At 40.0% G+C, this 19,931-nt stretch overlaps 1 protein-coding gene across 1 annotated transcript; it reads left to right on the top strand.

The window, feature by feature from the left end:
• Nucleotides 1–14,773: 14,773 nt before the first annotated feature.
• igfbp3 (insulin-like growth factor binding protein 3) lies at nt 14,774–19,701 on the top strand. Its single transcript, XM_020509672.2, has 4 exons — nt 14,774–15,356; nt 16,414–16,634; nt 17,078–17,197; nt 18,957–19,701. The coding sequence occupies exons 1-4, from the start codon at nt 15,017–15,019 to the stop codon at nt 19,074–19,076; spliced, it is 801 nt and encodes a 266-aa protein (XP_020365261.1). The 5' UTR covers nt 14,774–15,016; the 3' UTR covers nt 19,077–19,701.
• Nucleotides 19,702–19,931: the final 230 nt, after the last annotated feature.

The following is a 19,931-nucleotide window of genomic DNA, read 5'->3' as shown; positions in this document are numbered from 1 at the left end:
CCACACAAATGTCAGGCTATGACCATCACCAATAAGAGACAACCTAACCACCCCCTCTTTGACATTCAATAGTGTTATTACCTCTGAATACCCCATTATCAACATCCTGGAGGTCACGATTGAACAGAAACTCAACTAGATTTGCCATATAAATACAATGGTTACAAGATCAGGTTAGAGGTGAGGCATACTGTGGTGAGAAACTTAATTCCTGACTCCCAAAGTCTGTCTACCATCTACAGGGCACAAATCAGGACTTTGATGGAACACTCCTCACTTGCCTGGATGGGTGCAGCTCCAACAACACTCAAGAAACTTGACACCATCTTGGACAAAGAAGCCTGCTTGATTGGCTCCAGAAGCATTCAGTCCCTTCACCACCAACGCTCAGTAGAAGATGCAAGATGCACTGCAGAAATTCAACAAATATCCTTAGACAGTAACTTCCAAACCCATAACCACTTCCACCTGGAAGGACAAGGGCAGCAGATACAAGGGAAAATCACCACCTGCAAGTTCTCTTCCAAAGTCACCCACCGTCCTGACTTGGAAATATATTGCCATTCCCTTCACAGTCTCTGGGTCAAAATCCTGGCATTCCCTCCCTAATGGCTTTGTAGGTCAACCTACAGCATGAGGACTGCAGAAGTTCAAGAAGGCAGTTCACCATCGCTATCTCAAGGGGAACTAGGGAGCGGCAATAAATGGTGTCCGGCTAGTGACTAATTCATCCCATGAGGGAATAAACAAAACACACCATGTAACTGAATGTTGTATCATTGTGACTGTTCTAAAAATAAGTATACAGTACTTATTGTTCCGAGAGAAATGTATGAATGGAAAACAGCAAGGCTGCTTAGTAGTTTGCTTTGTCGAGGTGTTTATATTTACTATGACAAGTGTCTCTGCCAATTAATATGTTTATAAAATTTAACTTTCAGTGTTGGCAGTTCTTGTCTATTACAAGTTCTGGCCAAGTACATTTTCCTTAAAAATATACAACATAAGGAAAGAAATATTAAGAAAGTATGGGCTTCTATTGCGTTCCACAATTTCACTTGGTAGCTGATTGATAAAGTTTCTTCTTAGGTTGTGGAGATATCATTAACTTGGGAATGACACGATATGATATGATTGAATGAGCTTTTAATATGTTTGTAACAAATTATTCCTCCAACGCTTTTGATTGCATGTTTATTTTAAACAGGCAACTCTAGCTTTAGAAGAAGGATAAGAAGATTTTGATTTGAAATAAAACTTAATATTTATATTAATGGAATACAATTTGATTTTCAGTTATTTCTGTACATTTGGCACTCCAAAAAATAGGCATTGCTCCCACAACAAACATGTAATTTAGTTATAAACTTCAAAGGGGCTTATTATAATTTTAAATGACAAAGTTGAACAGGCAATGATAGATTAGCCACCCATTGTATACCATTCATAATTGTTTCCATTGAACTTAACAGGAACGAAAATTCAGAAAGGTGTTCGACAGGAAGCTGTTCTAAGATTGCTCACATTATTGAGCAAGATTAAAATTACTGGTAGATTCTTTATAAAGTCACAAAAAATAAGGACCTGTAAAATTGGGTGGTTCAAATGGCAATATTAGGTGTTTTTCATGTTTTTTTTGTTATCAGCCACAACTGAAACTTTAACACCGTAAGTCTACAACAAGTACTCAAATGTTCCATCAATTTGTCTAAAGTCAGGCTTGGGAAAAATTATCAAACTATCAATTAAAATAGGGTCACAGAGTCATACAGCATGGAAACAGACCCTTTGGTCCAACTAACCCATGCTGACCATGGTCCCAAACTAAACTAATCCCACTTGCCTGCGTTTGGCCCATATCCCTCCAAACCTTTCCTGTTCATGTAATTATCTAAATATCTTTTAAATGTTTCAACTGTACCTGCATCTGTCACTTCCTCTGGCAGTTCATTCCACACACGAACCACTCTCTGTGTAAAAAGGCTGCCCCTCAAGTTGTTTTTAAAACTTGCTCCTCTCACCTTAAAAATATGCCCCCTTGTTTTGAACTCCCCCACCCTTGAGAAAATACCCTTGCTATTCACCTTATTAATACCCCTCAAGCTTTTGTAAACCTCTTTAAGGTCACGCCTCAATCTCCAAATTGGAGTGATAAAAGGCAATCTAAATGACTGCTTTAACGAGCTGTTCATGTGAAACAAATTTTGAACAGTATATAGGAAATTGTCTTGTGTGTACAAATTATCTTTAAATATAATCTGCCATTAATGAGTCATCCATTGACTGCCTACACTCAAACTCCATCCCAAGAGTGAATAGTTATACTATAGAGTATTGGTACCTCTGTCTGGGTAGATCAAGGTGGCAGACGGGGTTTTGGACTGCCCTCACTGAAGTGAGACATGAGTGGCATACAATAGCAGCCTATACATTGGTGTGAATTTGCTTCTGTTGGAGACGCTCAGTCTGCCCAAGCAGCTATTTGGCATTGGTGCAATGTGTCCTAGACTCTCGTGCACTAAGGCTCATGTTAATTAACAGCACTGCCTTTCACATTCTTAAAAGCTCTAATCGTTTTGAATTATGGTGTTTTGGGGTCTTCAAAAGGCAGCAATCTGCATTAAAATGCTAATAGTTTTTGAAAAAGTGTTATAAATGTCAAGAAGCTGATCTCGAGCATGTCAGTAAAAGCATAAATCATGGGCAATCACACGTCAACACATTTTAGTTTCCCTGCATGACTAAGTACAGGGATGAAACATTTTGTTAAAACTAGAAACTTGTTGGCACACATCTGAGGGAATGCTTGGTTCTCCACAAATGTAATATTAAAATTGTTCAACTGTGGCATAACATGATCTATAAATGCTTCATAAACAAGCAGTTTATAAATATGTATATCGTAAAGGTATAAATGGGACCGTAGATGATTACATTTACGGATATAATGTATGCCTGATAATGCAATCAATTTGTTTGATTTGAGTTGATTTGTTTCTTGCTTGTAATTGCAAATAGGATGTAGTTAAAAAGGATTTCGTAGGGTTCAAAAGGTGAAACAACATGAATAGAGATTTAAAAAACATGCAAATATTGAAATCAGAAACAAAAACAGAAATATTTGGAACCAAACCTGGAGAGAACAGACAAATTAAATTCAGAGTAATCTTTTCACCAAAACTGCAAATTGTGTTCTGTGATATGGACCAATAACATATTCCCTCTTTCCTGATGCTTATGATCTAGCCATATGTTCCCAACATTTTCTGTATTACACTCCTTGTCCAATATATAATCACATCACATGTTTAGCAAGCATTCATCAAATTTGTTAGTTGAACTACATCAAGATTTCTGCCTAAAAATTAATTTGTTATCTAATACATGCATATAGTAAGCATTTAGGGGCTTAGTATTAAATTAAAATTAGGTCCTTTTCATATGTATCTAAGGTGCATAAGCCTACTTTATTCCTCGCTGCAAGGCTGAATTGTCCTGAATTCATCCAGCACCAGGTTTACATGGAGGCCAACTGACAGTTATTAAAATAAAGCAAAGAACTGCAGGTGATGGAAATCTGAAACAAAAAAACAAATTGCCAGAGGAATTCAGCAGGTCTGGCAGCATCTGTGGAGAGAAAGCAGAGTTATTGTTTTGAATCCAGTGACCCTTCTTCAGAATGGGACTTAAAACGTTATCTCTGCTTTCTCTCCATTGATGTTGCCAGACCTGCTGAGTTCCTCCAGCAATTTCTGCTTTTGTGACAGTTAGTAGAGATCTTTACGATGCAGGTCACCATTCCAGTGGTACATTTTAAACAAAAATTACTGAGAGATGGATCCAAGAAATGCAAAAGTGCTTCTTCCAGGTCTCTCACAGTTCCACATATCCTATATAGAATCACAGAGTCATACAACATGGAAAAAGACCCTTTGGTCCAATTCATCCGTGCTGACCAGACATCCTAATCTGATCTAGTCCCATTTGCCAGCATTTGGTCCATGTCCCTCTAAACCCTTCCTATTCATATACCCATCCAGATGCCTGTAATTGTACCCACCTCCACCACTTCCTCTGGTAACTTGTTCCATACACGCACCACCCTCTGCGTGAAAAATAGCTGCTTCCCCTACGTCTTGGCTTGATTAAGTGTTCTTCCTCTTCAAACATATACCTGAGACTGCTGCTAGTGCTACAGTATTACAATCGCCAAGCCTCTTTGCCTTTGGCTGTTTGTGAATGGCTCTCTAGCTCACTAACGCCGCTTGAATCAGGCTCCTGAGTGTCAGGGTGCTCTTTGGGCTTATTCAAATATGGGGACTGTGTCCTAGGCTCAGCTCACAAAGACAAACCAGTGTAAATAAATTTCTAGGCAAGCTTTACTATTGACACGAAGGCCGATATTACTGGCGAAACTCAGCAGGTCTGGCAGCATCTGTAAGGAGAAAGCAGAGTTAACGTTTTGAATCCAGTGACTCTTCATCATAACTATTTACTGTTGCCAGTTATATAAAAAAACACAAGCTTCAGCAGTTAAGAGTTAAAGCCAATTATTTAATTGTCATGTGATTTGTTATGCGAGCTACTCATTTATTACTTTAAAACTGATCTCTTTTGAATCAATTCGAAATTTTAGCAAAGCTGAAATGTTATGATATCTTTCCTCTGTTCCTGTTGTTAAAATTCTTGTAAAAGTTAGAGGAATAAATATGCATGTAGAGTGGAGATGGGGAAATAAAACAGGATTGGACTTGACAGTTTGCTGCTCTCTAAAGGGTAACAACCTTTAAAAAAGTTGTAGGATGCTTGTAACTATTATTAAAGTTTCAATTCTACTGACATGCTATTCTTCACATAGAAGAATAGGCACTTTGTCTTTGGTACATCTACAGTCTGAAAGCCACTTTTCTAAAGGTTATCTTTTATGCCAGTGACAAATCAACCATGGAAATGCATTGAGAAGCTCTAGTTCCTGTCCTGTGCTCTAATCACTGTCATACTAGTGCCTTGTTCTGAAAGCTCTCATTGAAGATTGAAATCATCTTAAAAAGAGTAGAAAGTCAGATGCTCAGAATCTGACATTTGATGCACAAATGCAACAGGTTTTGGATCAAACTAAACATGTTGTTTTTGTCTTAAATTTCTGTGTAGGATCATTTCAGTTTCATAAAATGTGTCCTCATGCGTTACTGTTATGTATCTCCAATCTCAAACAGAATGGTTAAGCATTAAAGTGCTACTAAACACACTTAGCATGCATAAAAACAAAGTCTTCATATAAAATATTTTAATATTGATAGTAAAACGTCATGTATGTCATTTTAGTTCTGTTTAGCCAAAACATTGTAAGAACCTTTTTGAGTCTGCACATTATTTGTGGTTTTTGATTAATTTAGTTTTGAGTACGCCCAGAAATACTCTGTCGGCTATGTCTACAAGCAAATATTTTATTCAGCATGAAGTAAAATATTATATTGTTCTTTCATAATGTCAATTTGAAAAAAAAAGCTGATGAAGGTCAATAGTTACAGCAATTCATCAATTATTTTTAATTTTGCTACTGAGTACCATTTACCTGTTCTGTTTATCAAACAAGTTAGTCTCCATGTTGAGTATTATCCCCCTAATTGGTGACTTTCGCCCATGTTACTTTTTATCTGGCAATATATACGCCGCTGCTTTGGCCTAATTATCAGCTTATGTTCAGTGGAATTTTACTGTGTCTTTAGGGGCTCTGGTGTTAGGCCATAAAGTGGATTGTTTGCCTGCACTCGCCAACAGAGGCACGGGCAAGGCAATTCTATTGCAGCTGGCTTACTAATTGGTCATCTGCAGGCCCACTGCCTAATTAAGCATGCAGGCAGGTTTTGAATGCTCCCAGCCAAATCAGAGAACCAGTAAATCTGAAGCCTCAGCAACACCAGTGGGAGAGCAGACTACTGCTGAAACAAGTAGAAGACCTTGGGGGATGCCTCAAAATGAGGTGGTCTCAGACAGTCCAAAGGCAATTGGCCCACTGCATGGTGGGAAATTCTTCTGGAGTCATTGTTGAGAGGTGAGCTTTGTACCCACAAACCCTTCTTTGGGTCAATGGATCTCACTCACTGTTGCTAAGAAGCTGTCTCTACTCCTTTAATCCCAAGTGCATGGGTTTTGGTAACAAGTCTATTATGTGGTATTTTAACTAACACTTTATGGAAGTCTCAACATCCTGTGGTTACAGTTGACCAGAAACTGAACTGGACCTGCTATAACTATACTATCAACATAAGAGCAGAAATTCTGCAGCAAATAATTCACATCCTATCTCCTCAAGGCATAAATTAGAAGTGTGATGGAATACTCTGCACTTGCCTAGATGAATGCTGCTCCAAAAACACTCAAGAATCTTGACAGCATCCACAAAAAAAAGACACCTCCTTGATAAGCATCCCTTTCACTAACTTGGACATTCATCCATCTCACCACTGATGCACAGTGACAGCAGTGTGCACCACCTACAGAGTGCACCACAGTAACCCACCAGCACTCTTTTGACAGCGCCTTTCAAATTCATGCCTTCTCCACTTAGAATCACGTGGGCAACAGATGCATGGGAACAGCACCATCTGAAACTTCCCTTCTAAGCCATGCATCATCCTGACTGGCAACTATATCATTATTTTTTCACTGTCACGGAGTCAAAATCCTGGAACTTCCTTCCTAACAGCACTGTGGGTGTGCTTAAGCCCAAGGACTTCAATAATTTGAAATGGCAGCTCACCACTACCTTGTCCAAAATGATTAGGAAAGGGTGATAAGTGCTGACCTAGCCCAAAAAACCTGTATTCCAAGAACAAATAGAAATATGTCAATACTCACAATTTCAACTGCATTGCTGTTACCAACCCTTCAGTCGCTTGAACAAAGTACTCTATCTGGCTTGGCAAATAATATTTACCTTTAACAGATCCATGTCGACACCTATTTATTAGCCCATTCTTTTTCAATATCAGTTAATTTTGTCCCCGGATATTGTCTCTTGCATCTTACTATCTTTTAAAAGTTAACTTAAACATAATAATTTGGATTTATTCTATCAGTGCAATGTCCCATTTTATAAATTTCTATGTTGAACCTTCTCACTCTCCATTATAGATATGTATAACAAACTTTTAGGACATTCCAAAGCACGAGGTAGCTTGTGTTTCAGAAATTATGTCAGAGGTTCTGGAGGTTGAACTGTTCTGTCCCTTTTTGCTGGCATTAGCTCTGGATAAAGTGACCTTCTGCGGGGGCTCCAGAGTTAACTATTATTTTGGAATCATAAACCCGGGTGCCCAGGGGAAACCCAGACTCTAGCTTCACCATCTTCCCAGTACGTTTCAAATTTTCTACGTCTCCTTACTTAACTCTCGAAGCTATGGTAGCAACATTGGCAGGAAACAAGTGGAACATTAAACTGCCAGTTTCTTAAAACAATTTCGACAGACTCTTCTGTGGGATTAATTTTGAGACTGATTGAGATTACATTCGTTCAAATAGCCATACTGGCTTCCAACATTGCCAGAAGCAAAGCTTCTGTGGAATACAGAGACTGCACATCAAAGTGACAATCACATTAACATTTATGACTGAACCCTATTCAGTCACCTATAACCTCTTCACCCAATGAGATTTCTGGGGAGGCCCTCGATCAAATATCTGGGGGAAATGCATTTAGGCAGACGATGGATAAAGCAGGCTACTGACCTCAAAAATTTATATGTCACAAAGATCAAACTGAAGAGTTGATACAACACAACTGTTGAACGCTTATTTTGTTTCTGTAGGTGTTTCACACAAATTGCATTCTCGGACATCTTAACTACTGCCCGCAGATGTCACGTTAATGGGTGTCATCTTGAGAGACTAAAGCTAACCAATATTTCGATTGATTTAGTTAGCTTTTAATTCAAATGCCAAATTGATGATCATAACAGCATGTTTATCATACAGTTATCGGCAACTTCAGCTCCCCTACAGATTAATGATTAGGGTAGTGCATTTTTTTTTCCCCAAGTGAAATAAGTGATATTCTGAAAACAACTTTATAGACATGAGTTTCTATTAGGTTTTTTTTGTATCTTACGAAGGGCGTTTGTTTTGTCCTAACATCTGCATGCAATCAAAATTGTGACAAGATATAACGATATTGACTGATACGGAAAGTGCATTTGTGTACATTTCACGTGAAGGTCATGTCATAGCTTCCGACTGTTTGATTTAGTTCATGCGTAAGAACCCTAGCAGTGGGAAGACTGCCCTCTTCGAGCACATGATTTCCAATTACATCTTTTAATGGCCTAACTGTGGCCTGATGCATCCTGGCTTTTGTTCAGTTCGAGTAAAATATGACTGTATCGGAAGAGTCGGGCGCTCACGCCCACTGCTGTGCACGTCAATAGCACTTTATGAAAAAAAAATGCGTGGAGTCCAAGTGATAGAGGAAATGGGGAGACGTGTCATTTAACTGCAAACCACTTGCCCTGAGGTTACACGAAATGAACACGAACATGAATTCTCCTCATTTGACCTTCGTCTGATTCATCAAAAACTGTGCCCCAACCGCAACAGCAGACAGTTGGGAGTGAGGCATTGGTTTAAGTAGGAAACAGAAACATTACCGGGAATGTTAGCAAATGCAAAGTGGAGTAAACCATACAGAAACTAAATGTATAACAAAGTAGGTAGTTGTTTGAGAAATCGGCTGGTTTAGCAGTAACTGCAGTGTATGTTTTGAAGAATCCAGTAAAGATACAATTATTCTTAAACAAATTAAACCAAACTAGGTTAACACGGAATCGATGCCATCCGGGATGGTCTCCAAAACAACTGAAGATCATGTTATACATTGATGTTATAGATTGTATGATGTTAATAATGTACATTGTAAAAGTAATGTACACATGTAAAAATCTCCATACCGTGCTCTCTCATTGGAGAAAGATGATTGGTGGAGAGTTTAACCTGAGAGTCACCACACCTCAGGCAAGGCGTGAGGTCAAGAAGATAGGGCCTTCATGATGACCTTAGCTGGTGCAGAAATTGAACTTAGACTATTGGCATCACTGCATTGCAAACCAGCCAGCCAGTCCAACTGAGCTACCAACATGTAATTAAATATCACAAGCACAGTTTTAATTGCCAGTCATCCATGGAGTTTATTGAATAAATTGCAAAAGTAATTTACAACAGACACAAAATAAAATAGTTGTTTTACAAAATGCATTCATATTAAATCAAATCTATCACATAGAGGGCACTTTTTAAACCTAATGTTAGATGTGAATCTGCACATAACTATTTAACTCCATCTTATTCTAGTCTTTTCTTAAATACATTTTTAAAATGGAGACTCAGTAGATTTTACAGTATATAGACTTCAAACGTATAGGTTAGAGTTTACCTGCAGACACTTAGAAAGAAATGCTTTTTCAAAGGAATAATTGTTACTAAATTTGGTAATAATACTTGATCATAGGTACAAAAAATACAATAAACAATGTTAAACTACATAAGAGCATACATGTAAAAATCAGATAATATAGGCATTGTATTTGAGACTTGAAAGTCTTTTTACTACATTTTGAAGTAACCCAAGTGCTCAGTCAATGCTATCCACTGTTAAGTACTTTCACAGCATTACCCTTTAAAGTTGTGCTACTTTTGTGTTGTCCCAAAGCAGTTTTCCCTTTCTTTTCAAAAGTGCTGATGTAAGAGTGACAGGCTCAGTTGGACTCTAAAGCACAGCAAGGTAAGATTTACTTCATGATACAGTCTCTCAAAATTAGGGCTTATCATTTAATGTGGTATAACTCTAACAGATGTGGAAATTGTTCTGAAATCAATTTTAAATTGTGGCAATGAATGCTAACACTTCTGCTTGAAAAAAGTACTTCACTGTGGCAAAATTCTCCACATGCTCTCATTCAGCCATTATGTACAGAGCACTCTGCTGGCCATCCTTGTGTAGTTCCAGCCTTGTTTGGTAGCTGAGATTTTTTTGTAACTCAATCTAAGACAGGTACCACTGTCTAAGTCGAAGTATATATTGTCTTCACTATTATCTGTAATAGAATAATTATCAAAACTTTCCTGTATTATTAAAACAACAAATCATGGATTACAATTCAGGCTCAAACTCCAATAGTGGTGAACAGTGCAAAACATCAAAAACAATTTCAAATCATAAAATTCACAGTCAACATCAGCTTCTAGATTTCTAGCTGATGTTAATTCCACCTGTATCACATATGTGGACGTTAAAAGATAACATCAATTGGGATGCTTTAAGCTATGAGAGGGTGGGAGTAATTTATTAGCACGCAATAGCATCTAATTTGTTAAACATGTTTGTAAAATGTTTTATTCTGCACCTTAAACAGCATTGGCTCCACTTGTAAAAGGACGTGCCTTTGAGCACTATGCCTTTTTGATATGCTGAGGACATTTAAAAAAGTTGAGTAACACATTCATTCTGTGCATGTGGTAACCATCAACAACTTACTGGAAAAACACCAAAAAAGCATACTTAGGTATAAAATACAGAACAATAAATTCCATGAACCAACATTCTTGGGTTTTCCCTGTTTAGTCATCTTGCCTTCTTGGTTTAGTTAGTGTGAATGTAGTCGTTAGTAATTTATCTTCTTAAAATATTGCTATCTGTCCAAATCAACACACTGAGAATAGCATTCAAAGTGAATTGTAAATTAGGGTTGTTGCAGCTTACAGAATCACTTAGACTTACGGATGCTAGCAAAGCTACCTGCCAAGAATAGTCTACAAGTATGCTTCTTCATTCCAAGCAATCCCATGTCCTACTCAATACATACACAGGACTGTTTTGTAAATTGCCCTGCAATTAAATCTGTAGATTTAAATGTTTATATTGAAGCTGTTAAGGGTTGTGAAGTCATTTTGTCGACAGTTTTAGAATATATAAACTTGGACAAGGCTTTGCTATTAGATAACTTACACTTACCCATGCCTTTGTCACACCAATAAAATAGATTTTATGGCAAGGGTAGGGGCTAGAGTTTGGGTGCTTGGTTGGGGGAGGTAATTGAATACGTGTGAAAGTTTATGGATCACTTTTGGAAAGTAACTTCCAGATTGCTGGGATGTGATGATTGGTGGTTCTGCCATTAATGAGAGAATGGGAGAAGGAAAGGTAATCTGCTTCCTCTTGCATACACTAGATAATATAAAAGATTCAAAGTGCAATAATAGGCCTAGGGTACGAAGAGCAGGATGTTATCAGGAACAGGGGCGGCACTAATGGAAGAAGTAGCTGAAAGCACAGAGCTTCCCCTTTTATTGTCCACCATCCTTGCTGATCTACATTGGCTTCAAGTTCTACATTGGGATAACTTGCAGAATTCCTGTTCTTGCCATTAAATTGCTTTATAACCCATACCCTCCTAATATTTGCTACATCCTCCATCACCAACGACAGCCTTTTATTTCACTTCCTCCTTCGTCAACAGTGGCCATATCATCAGCGACATAGACCCCACAACCTGGAATTCTCTTCCTGGATCCTTTGCTTATATGCACATCCCTGTTCTCCTTGTTGTCTTTTTTTTCATTATAAATGAGCATCACTGGCAAGGCCAGCATTTATTGTTCATCCCTTAATGGCCTTGAATGCTTGCTTGAGCCTTTTCAGACAGCAGTAAAAAGTCTGGCGTATTTCCTTCCCTAGTGAACCAGATAGGCTTTTAAGGATCACCAGGACTGCCGTTTAATCCCGGGTTTATCATTTGAACTTAAATTTGGAGATGGTGGGCTTTGAACCAGTGTCACCAGAGCATTAACCTGGGCCTCTTGTTCTTGATTACTAGTTCACTGACCTTTTATTATTTACTGGTAATGATATGGTCTTCACCGGCTGGGCTAGCATTTCTTACTCATCCCTGTTGGAGAGGGTAGTGGTCAACTGCCTTCTTGAATTACTACAGTCCAACTCTTGTTACGAAGGGAGTTCCAGGACTTTGACCGAACAGCGGTGAAGGAACATCTAAACGGTTCCAAGCCAAGTTGGTCTATGCACTGAAGGGAATTTATTGGGTTGGTGTTTCCATGTATTCGCAGTCCTTGTGCTTCTAGACGGTAAAGATCACGAGCCTGGAAGCTGCTGTGGAAGGACCCTCGGTGATTTTTTGCAATGCATCTTATAAATGATACACGCTGCCACCACTGCATGCAAATGATAAAGGGAGCGAACGCTACCATTTTGCCACTGTCTCCGTCCTTAGGGCTCAGCTTTTAACAAAGTTTTCACTCATGCCTCCTATTATGTCTTTGACTTGTTTTACCTCGTGCGTCATTTTCTCGACACTGGCATGGGTTTTTATAGTTATTCAGACGTTTCATTTAAAACCAGCCTATGGGTTAGGGACAGATTGATGTAAAAGGTACCATCAATTAACATTGATGGAACTCATGGAAAAAGAGGAAAATTCCATCCCCACCAAAAAAAAACTGGTCAAAATCTCAAAAAAAAGCCAAATCTCAAGAACTTTCGTTTATTAGAATTGAATCTACTAGCCAGGGCACCGAAATATAAATGGGTAGGACTTCATAAAGGAATCTCCAAAGTACAAGTTAAAAATCCACGAACCACCTATGAAAGAACCGGTGTTTGTGATTAAACCCTGACCCACAGCACTGAGTGAGGGTCGGTAATTTAAAACTAAAACAGTGACTGCTGGACACAGTCAGTGGATCAGTCAGCATCCGTGGTGAAGAAAGTTAAGGGGGTTGGGTGGGGGGTTGCGGTAGTCACGGCGACACTGTCTCCCACAGTCAGGCCCTCAGTCAGTTAATGGTCTCGCAGCGAGGCAAGGGCCTGGAGACGAGCTGAGAGGTGAGACTTCAAATACAGATCACAGATATCCACCTTCTGCATCAACATTGAGAGGGGCTTTGCATTTGTTAGGGATGTTATTTAGCCCTAACCTTATCTGTTTTCGTTTAAATGCAGAAGGGCCAGGAGATGAGTTCACCCAGGGAGTGAAAAACGAATTCCTCGCCAAGGTCTGGGGGCGATTCGGGCATTTTGTCGGCGGGTTAATGCGGGATCGATAAGAACAATGGGGAGGGAAATACGTTCAGTCCCAGAATCGCCACTGCCTCTACCTCCCAAGCTTCAAACCCAAAACATCCGTGCCCGGCTTACACTCTCCTTCCCCGCATCTCCCAGTTACTTTCTAAAACACATAATCTAGGTTCAAACCAGCGGATTCGTTTCCAATCATTAATCCATCCAGACCGGATTCCGCTCCTTTGAGAGTGTGTAGCCTTAGCTGTTGGGGAACATGTGCGGAAAAGAACAGCCGCTCATAAGGTTGGAAGGTAGCTACTTATTTTTCATTGTGCAACTATTATTCATACACTTTTGAATCGACTGCGCTGTCGGCTCTAAGCCCAGGTGCTTTGCTGGGTGGGCTGCAGGCTTTGAAGGGAAGTTTGAGACAGATTTGTAGGGGTTTGCAGGCAGCGCGGAGCAGCGAGCTCTCGGAATGCCTTTGTATGACTTCCCCCATGTATTCAGGTCCTGGCGCAGGGTGTGCGCGGTTGCTAGGACACGGTTTAAACAATCCCAGGCTCGATGCCTGGCCTGTCCTGCTCGGGTGAAAGCGCACGCCAAGAGGCAGCAGACAGCTCCAGCCCCAGAGTCCTCCCCAAACTGCAGCAAGAGCAGCGTTCCGCCAACGCCTCATTGACCCCAGCAACCCACTCACCCCCTCCCTGTCTCAATCCACTCGCTTCCCCAGCCTTTTAAATGAAAACTCAAATGTTTCTGCGGGGTGGGTTGAAACAGCTCTGCATAAACCAAGGTTGAATCAAACGATTTAAAACGCGAATACTGTGCCAAATTTGCGAGGTGAAACGTTTCCCGATTTACCAAACTCATTTACAGGTACAGATATCCTACTCCTACCAAAAGGCAATATTTCTCACGAATCTCAAAATGTTGGGGCTAAACTTGAATCAAACTTCTTTCTCAACTCAAGCTGCCAATGGCTATGCACCGACCTTGCTTGTTCAGAGACAGAAAAAATAAACTAGGTTTGAGTTATCTCCTGAAGCAAAAGAGGCGAACGTGACAATGTCAGAGATTGCTGTCAGCTTGCAGTTCAGCAAGTGCGAATGGGCTGGTTTTGAGGGAGGGAGACGCATCGCGTGGGACTGAGCGTTCTGAACAATGAAAATAGAAACCAGCTTGACACAGTCATTTCATTTGGCTCAGGTGAACCAAAGTCTAAGTTACATGGAGCCTTTCCGCCTGACTGCGGCGAGTCTCCATCCATCATTTGGCAAAATGATCAACTTTAATCATCAGCCCGTGCAGGTTGCAGTTTAATCAGCTCGGTGAGATTGCTTTATACACACACATATATAGAGACAGAGAGGGATTCGTATTTGAAGAAATAATTTAATCTACAGCAAAGTGACGGTCTCTCGATGGCTAGGAGGTTATGTGGCTTCCTGCAGTTTGAAATCACCCCCAAAATGTTGCCCCAGCCCGGACAGGAGACTGGCACTGCTTCGCTCCGTTCCAGGGTGGCACTTCACTTGGGCAACTTGTATCGCATGGGGAGGGAGGTGAGGGGAGAAACGAGATTGCCCCGCCCCGAGACCTGTATCAGCAAATAACCAACTGCGGAAACCCAATGGGAGGCGAGTGAATTATTCATATTCCGGGGGGCGGGATCTCGCCTTTCTTGCTATAAGAACCTGCATTCGCTCCTGGTTTCTCGGAGTCGAAGAAAGTGCAAGCGGTTGAAGTTTATCCTAAAGAAAGTGAAATAATAATAAAAAAGGAAACTTTTCTTTCGGTCTGAATTCCGTGGAGCAGCAAACTCGCTTTATTCCCTTTGATTTTTGTTTCGTTGTAATTTTTTTTTGTAAAGGAGCTCTTTGCAAAGGAGTTGAACCCACTCCCCACCCCTCCGGCGTCCGCTCGGCGAGGCTGTGTGAGGAGACCATGGTGTACGCGCTATGTGTGCTGGCCGTAGCGACGCTGAGTGTCAAGTTGGCCGCCTCTCTGGGACCTATCGTCCGCTGCGAGCCGTGCGACGCCCGGGCGCTGGCTCAGTGCAAGCCGCTGCAGGGAGACTGCCAGCCGGTCAGGGAGCCGGGCTGCGGCTGCTGCATGACCTGCGCCCTCCGCCAGGGGCAGCAGTGCGGCGTCTACACAGAGCGCTGCGCCTCCGGCTTCACCTGTCTGCCCCAGGCCGGGGAGAGCAGACCCCTGCAGGCACTGCTGGAAGGCAGGGGTCTCTGCACTAACCAGACGGCCAAACTCCGCATCCTGACCGCTGCAGGTAAGAAATTGTGCACTCCCCCAAATCCACGCACTTGCAGGGTGAAATCTAACTCAGTTGTAGCTTCTGTGTACTTTATTTCAGATTTGCAGCGGCTGCAGTCATTTGCTTCTGTGAATAACTTCGTTTAAGGAAAAACTGCTTTGGGTTTCGGTGCTTGGTGTTAGAAGGTGCTGTTATCTTAGAAGATGAGCAAGTGTATTTGCAGAGTTGACCATATTTCTGTTCTCTAACTAAACTGTGTTAATTGAAGTCCAGGACCAGGGATTGCAGCATTACTACGATCGAATGGTTGCAGCCTACCTGATGCTAAGTTTAAATTCTTCACCCGCTTGGAAGCGGTTGTGTGAACAGTAGCCTCACTGTTGGGAGTTGAGAGAAATAGCAACATTGCCTCTTTATGTGTTTTAAACAAGGGAGCGTTCCCTGGCCCTTCCTCCAGCGAGGGCACGTTAGGCAGAAACGTATTTAAAAAGTTAATTTTTAACTGGACAGATTTAAATTGTACTTCGGGTAACTGAGCAGAGCCTTGCAATGTGCATTTTTTTTTCAGTTTAGATGCTTTTTAACGTCAAGATTGAGAGAAGCTGCTTGCTCATACACGTGGAATAGCCCTACTGCACGTATCTCGTACTGATGCTGGGGTTGCTTTCGAGTCTTTAAAGCTTCCTACCTTTTGGTTACTGCAGTAATATTATTCGTATGAAATGAACTAAACAAAACTTCTAATAGTGAAGATTTAGTACCCAGAATGCTCACCAAGGGACAAACTTTGTCGTACTGGTAAGGTTGCTAGCAGACATTAGTACTTTGGTGTGAGCATGAATATTGGCGATATTAGCTCACCACCGTCTGGTGGAATAGAATATTGCAAAGTTTGCTGCTGAGAGGTTTTCCTCTTTTTAAAAGCAGCACGATAATTGCCTGTTGCCACCCCTTCCCCTCTTCCCGCCTCTCTTTTAGTAAACTTATCATGCAGATTATACACTAAATGAGACTTTTGCTCTACCGGATTTTTGAACAATGTTACTGATGTGACTCCTGCTTTTACAATTAGGAAATGCCGACCGTTCAGTGGATGAAAGGAATGCCAGTAACTCAGGGAATGAGTGGAGTCCCAACACACACCGAATGCAAGAGAGTAAAAGTCACCAGCAGCATAATAAATTGCTGCGGAAAGAGGCATCAAGAAAATCCCAGCTGTACAAAATTAACAATGAAGCCGAAAATACAGAAACTACCAACTTTTCTTCAGAAATAAAACATGACACAGAATACGTGAGTGAGCAATGCATCTTTCTCTTACATTTGTGCACGTTTTGAGCTTCTGTTAAACAGGATGTTTCCTCCAATTTTGAAATGAAATTGTGCACTTGTACCCTCTGCCACAGGGAGGTAAAAATTCCTCTGGTGTGCTTGGAGTGGCATTATAAATGCACCTAAGATTTCCATTGCAGCAATTTGACTCATTCTAATGTGTTTTCAGTGTGTTCCCATTTTGTACAGGAAATGTTCCACACAGGAACTCAGCAAAACATACTTGCAATATCACTAAACATAAGTAACCATTGTAATTCTTATCCCAGTGCACCAAAAATTTGAAAACAATTCAAACATTTTATTTATAGTTTGTTCTGAACAAATTGTTTTAATTTCTTTAAAGGAAGCTGATCCTTGTCCATGTACCAAGATCATGATATTATTCTGTCTATATTTATCAGGGTCCTTGTCGGAGAGAAATGGAAGACATCCTAAATAATTTGAAAGCTGTATCCATTCTGAGCCCCAGAGGTGTATACATTCCAAATTGTGACAAAAAAGGCTTCTACAAGAAAAAACAGGTTTGTTTCTCTTCTGTTCACTTTCCTGTTTTCTTTCCATTTGATAAATATTTCCTTTCCTAATTATAAGTAGGATGTACCCACAAGTTGTCTAGCAATGAAACAGTCTTCTTCTGTCTGTAACACATGTATGGCTTATGGGTTACCAAACAGATCATGTACTGGCTAAAACGCAGAAACTCCCTAGTAATTTCTTTGCTGCATTAATGAGGGATCAGTAGTCCATTTTGATATTTTGTTCATAGCATAGTATTCAAGATGAATGAAAAACATTTACAATCAAATTTATTTTGGGGTATGATCCATACATTGTAAAAAATATTTTTAGATGTTGTACATCAATTATGCCCAACATTCACCTTTTTACACCCAAGATTGGCCTCAAACTTGTGCAATTTTGGTAGTATTTGGAATGAGGAGTTAGTGTGACCCTGTCACAACTATTCCATCCCTTCTGCATCTGTAATGTGTAGTGCATTGGCTGACTGCAGGGATGGAATGCAAGTCAGCATCTTTTCAAGTGGCTAAACATCCTGTCACTTGCAATTGATCTGATTTCAGTATCTGTGGGCATTGACCCAGTAGGATTTACATTAGTCTCATCATAATTTATGACCAAATTTGAATTAGATGCAACCATACAACTAATCTGTGTTAGATACCTTCTAAAATCCTGATTGCTGCTGAAAACAAATGATTTAGGAACATCAGAACAGGAGTAGGCTCTTCATTGATTGAGCCTTTTCTGTCATTCATTTGGGATTATGGTCGATTTCCATCTCAACTCTGTATACTTGTCAAGGTACCCCTTAAAGCCCTTGTCTAATAGAATTGTGTCAACCTCAGTTTTGGAATTTTTAGCTGCCTCAGTGCCTTTCTGGTGGAGAGATTTTGCAGATTTCCAGTTGTAAGCACATTAAGAAATGGCTGATTCCCTCTGAAACTCCCAATTTCTGAGTCATTCTAGCAGGTAGTGGACACCTAACATTTTGTGGTAGATAGAATCATCACTACCGAGAACCATCATCTGCAGACTGCAGCAGTGGATACCTGCTTCGTGATATTTAAACAGAACTGCGTAGAAGTGAAAAAGCAAAATTCTGTGGATCTGAAAAATCTTAAATAAAGAGTGCCAGAAATACTCAGTAGGCTTGGCAGCATTTCTGGAGAGAGAAATGGAGTTAACATATCAGATCCATGAGCCGATGAAATTTCTCAAATCTGAAACATCAACTCTGTTTCTGTCTTGACAGATGCTGCTAGATCAGCTGAGTATGTCTGTCTTAATACTTAGGAATGGATAGCCTTCATCTTAGCTGAGGTGTGAGATAATATTGTCTGTGAAATATGCTTCAAATGTACTGAAGCTGTAAGAAAAAAATTCCTTAGAAGACATCAAGCAGAGTCCTATTATTCAGTTGCAAGCTGTTAAGAGATTTAGTACATTGTGATGCATAACTAATTTAAGTGCAAAGTCTGCCATTGTACATCACTATGCCTTAAGGATGTTTTAGTATTGTACCTGCTGAAGTCATGAAAAATAAGGCTGCAGTGCTTCAATACCTACTCCTGTAAGATTCGTAATTAATAAATGTAACACAAATCTTTGCTAACTGTTTGAGCATTCCTATCTCTGTCAATGATATGAATCCTTTAATACTTTTAAGAAGTAATTTTCCTGTTCGTAACTACCATTTGGTTAAAGGAAAAATGACATGACCATTGATTTAAATTGTTGACCCTCTCTTCTCTACCACAGTGCCGATCATCTAAAGGGAGGAGGCGAGGTTTATGCTGGTGTGTGGATAAATATGGCACTCGGCTGCCTAGCTACGAAAGAAATGGAGAGTTGCGTTGTTATAGTTTTGAGAGTAACTGAGGAACCCTGCCACTCCCATGGACTCTGTATGTATGTGAGTGAGAGAGAGAGAAAGAAAATGAGCAAGAGACACTGATTGATCAGAGACCTCAGAGCAATTGGCAGTAGACAAGGGCTGCCTGTGTTCTAGAGCTGTGGGCTCTGCTGCCAGTTTAGGTTGGGAAAGGGGGCTTTCTTCAGCCCAGATGTTACAGCTCTATCCTGCCACATATTCTTCCAGCTCCCTGAAAGAGTGGGAGTTTTTTTTTAATTCCCAAGAAATCTGCACTACAGTTCCCAAGGAAAAGGCACTTCAGAAAGGAATCAGGGAATCTCCACTTGACTATTTAAAAACTGCCTGTGACCAATTTGATCCTGACAGACTTTGTGCTCTTATGTAAAAATATTAGTGTATGATACTACATATTTTGAAATGTCTTGTTCTGCAGGTCTGAAACAGGAAACTAGCCTTCACGGGTAAAACGTTCTATAAAATTTTAAAAAGGACTTTGTTCTTTTAAAAAAAAGCTTTCATGTTACTAAAAAGTCATATGATTATTTTTCCTTAAATGAAATGAATATTCTGTTAGAATATGGTCTGTATTTAATATAATTATGTTTTTTAATAAACATTATTTAAACTGAATAAACATGAAGCATTGTTTTTTTCTACAGCAACGAATCATTAGCTTATTTTGTACCACATCATTACACAAATCAAAAAAATTTACTCAAGAGAATTGACTAATTATGGATCTTAATCATATAAAGGAAATTGGTGATACAGTTACATTAAAAGAAAATATCCTCCATATAACAATTTTGATTAATTAGAAACAATTTGAAAATTGAGGAAATTTGAGAAAACATATGAGT

This window comes from Rhincodon typus, chromosome 2 (genome assembly GCF_021869965.1).
Source record: "Rhincodon typus isolate 14 chromosome 2, sRhiTyp1.1, whole genome shotgun sequence".
NCBI classification, from domain to species: Eukaryota; Metazoa; Chordata; class Chondrichthyes; order Orectolobiformes; family Rhincodontidae; genus Rhincodon; species Rhincodon typus.
This window is presented reverse-complemented; position numbering and strand designations above follow the sequence as displayed.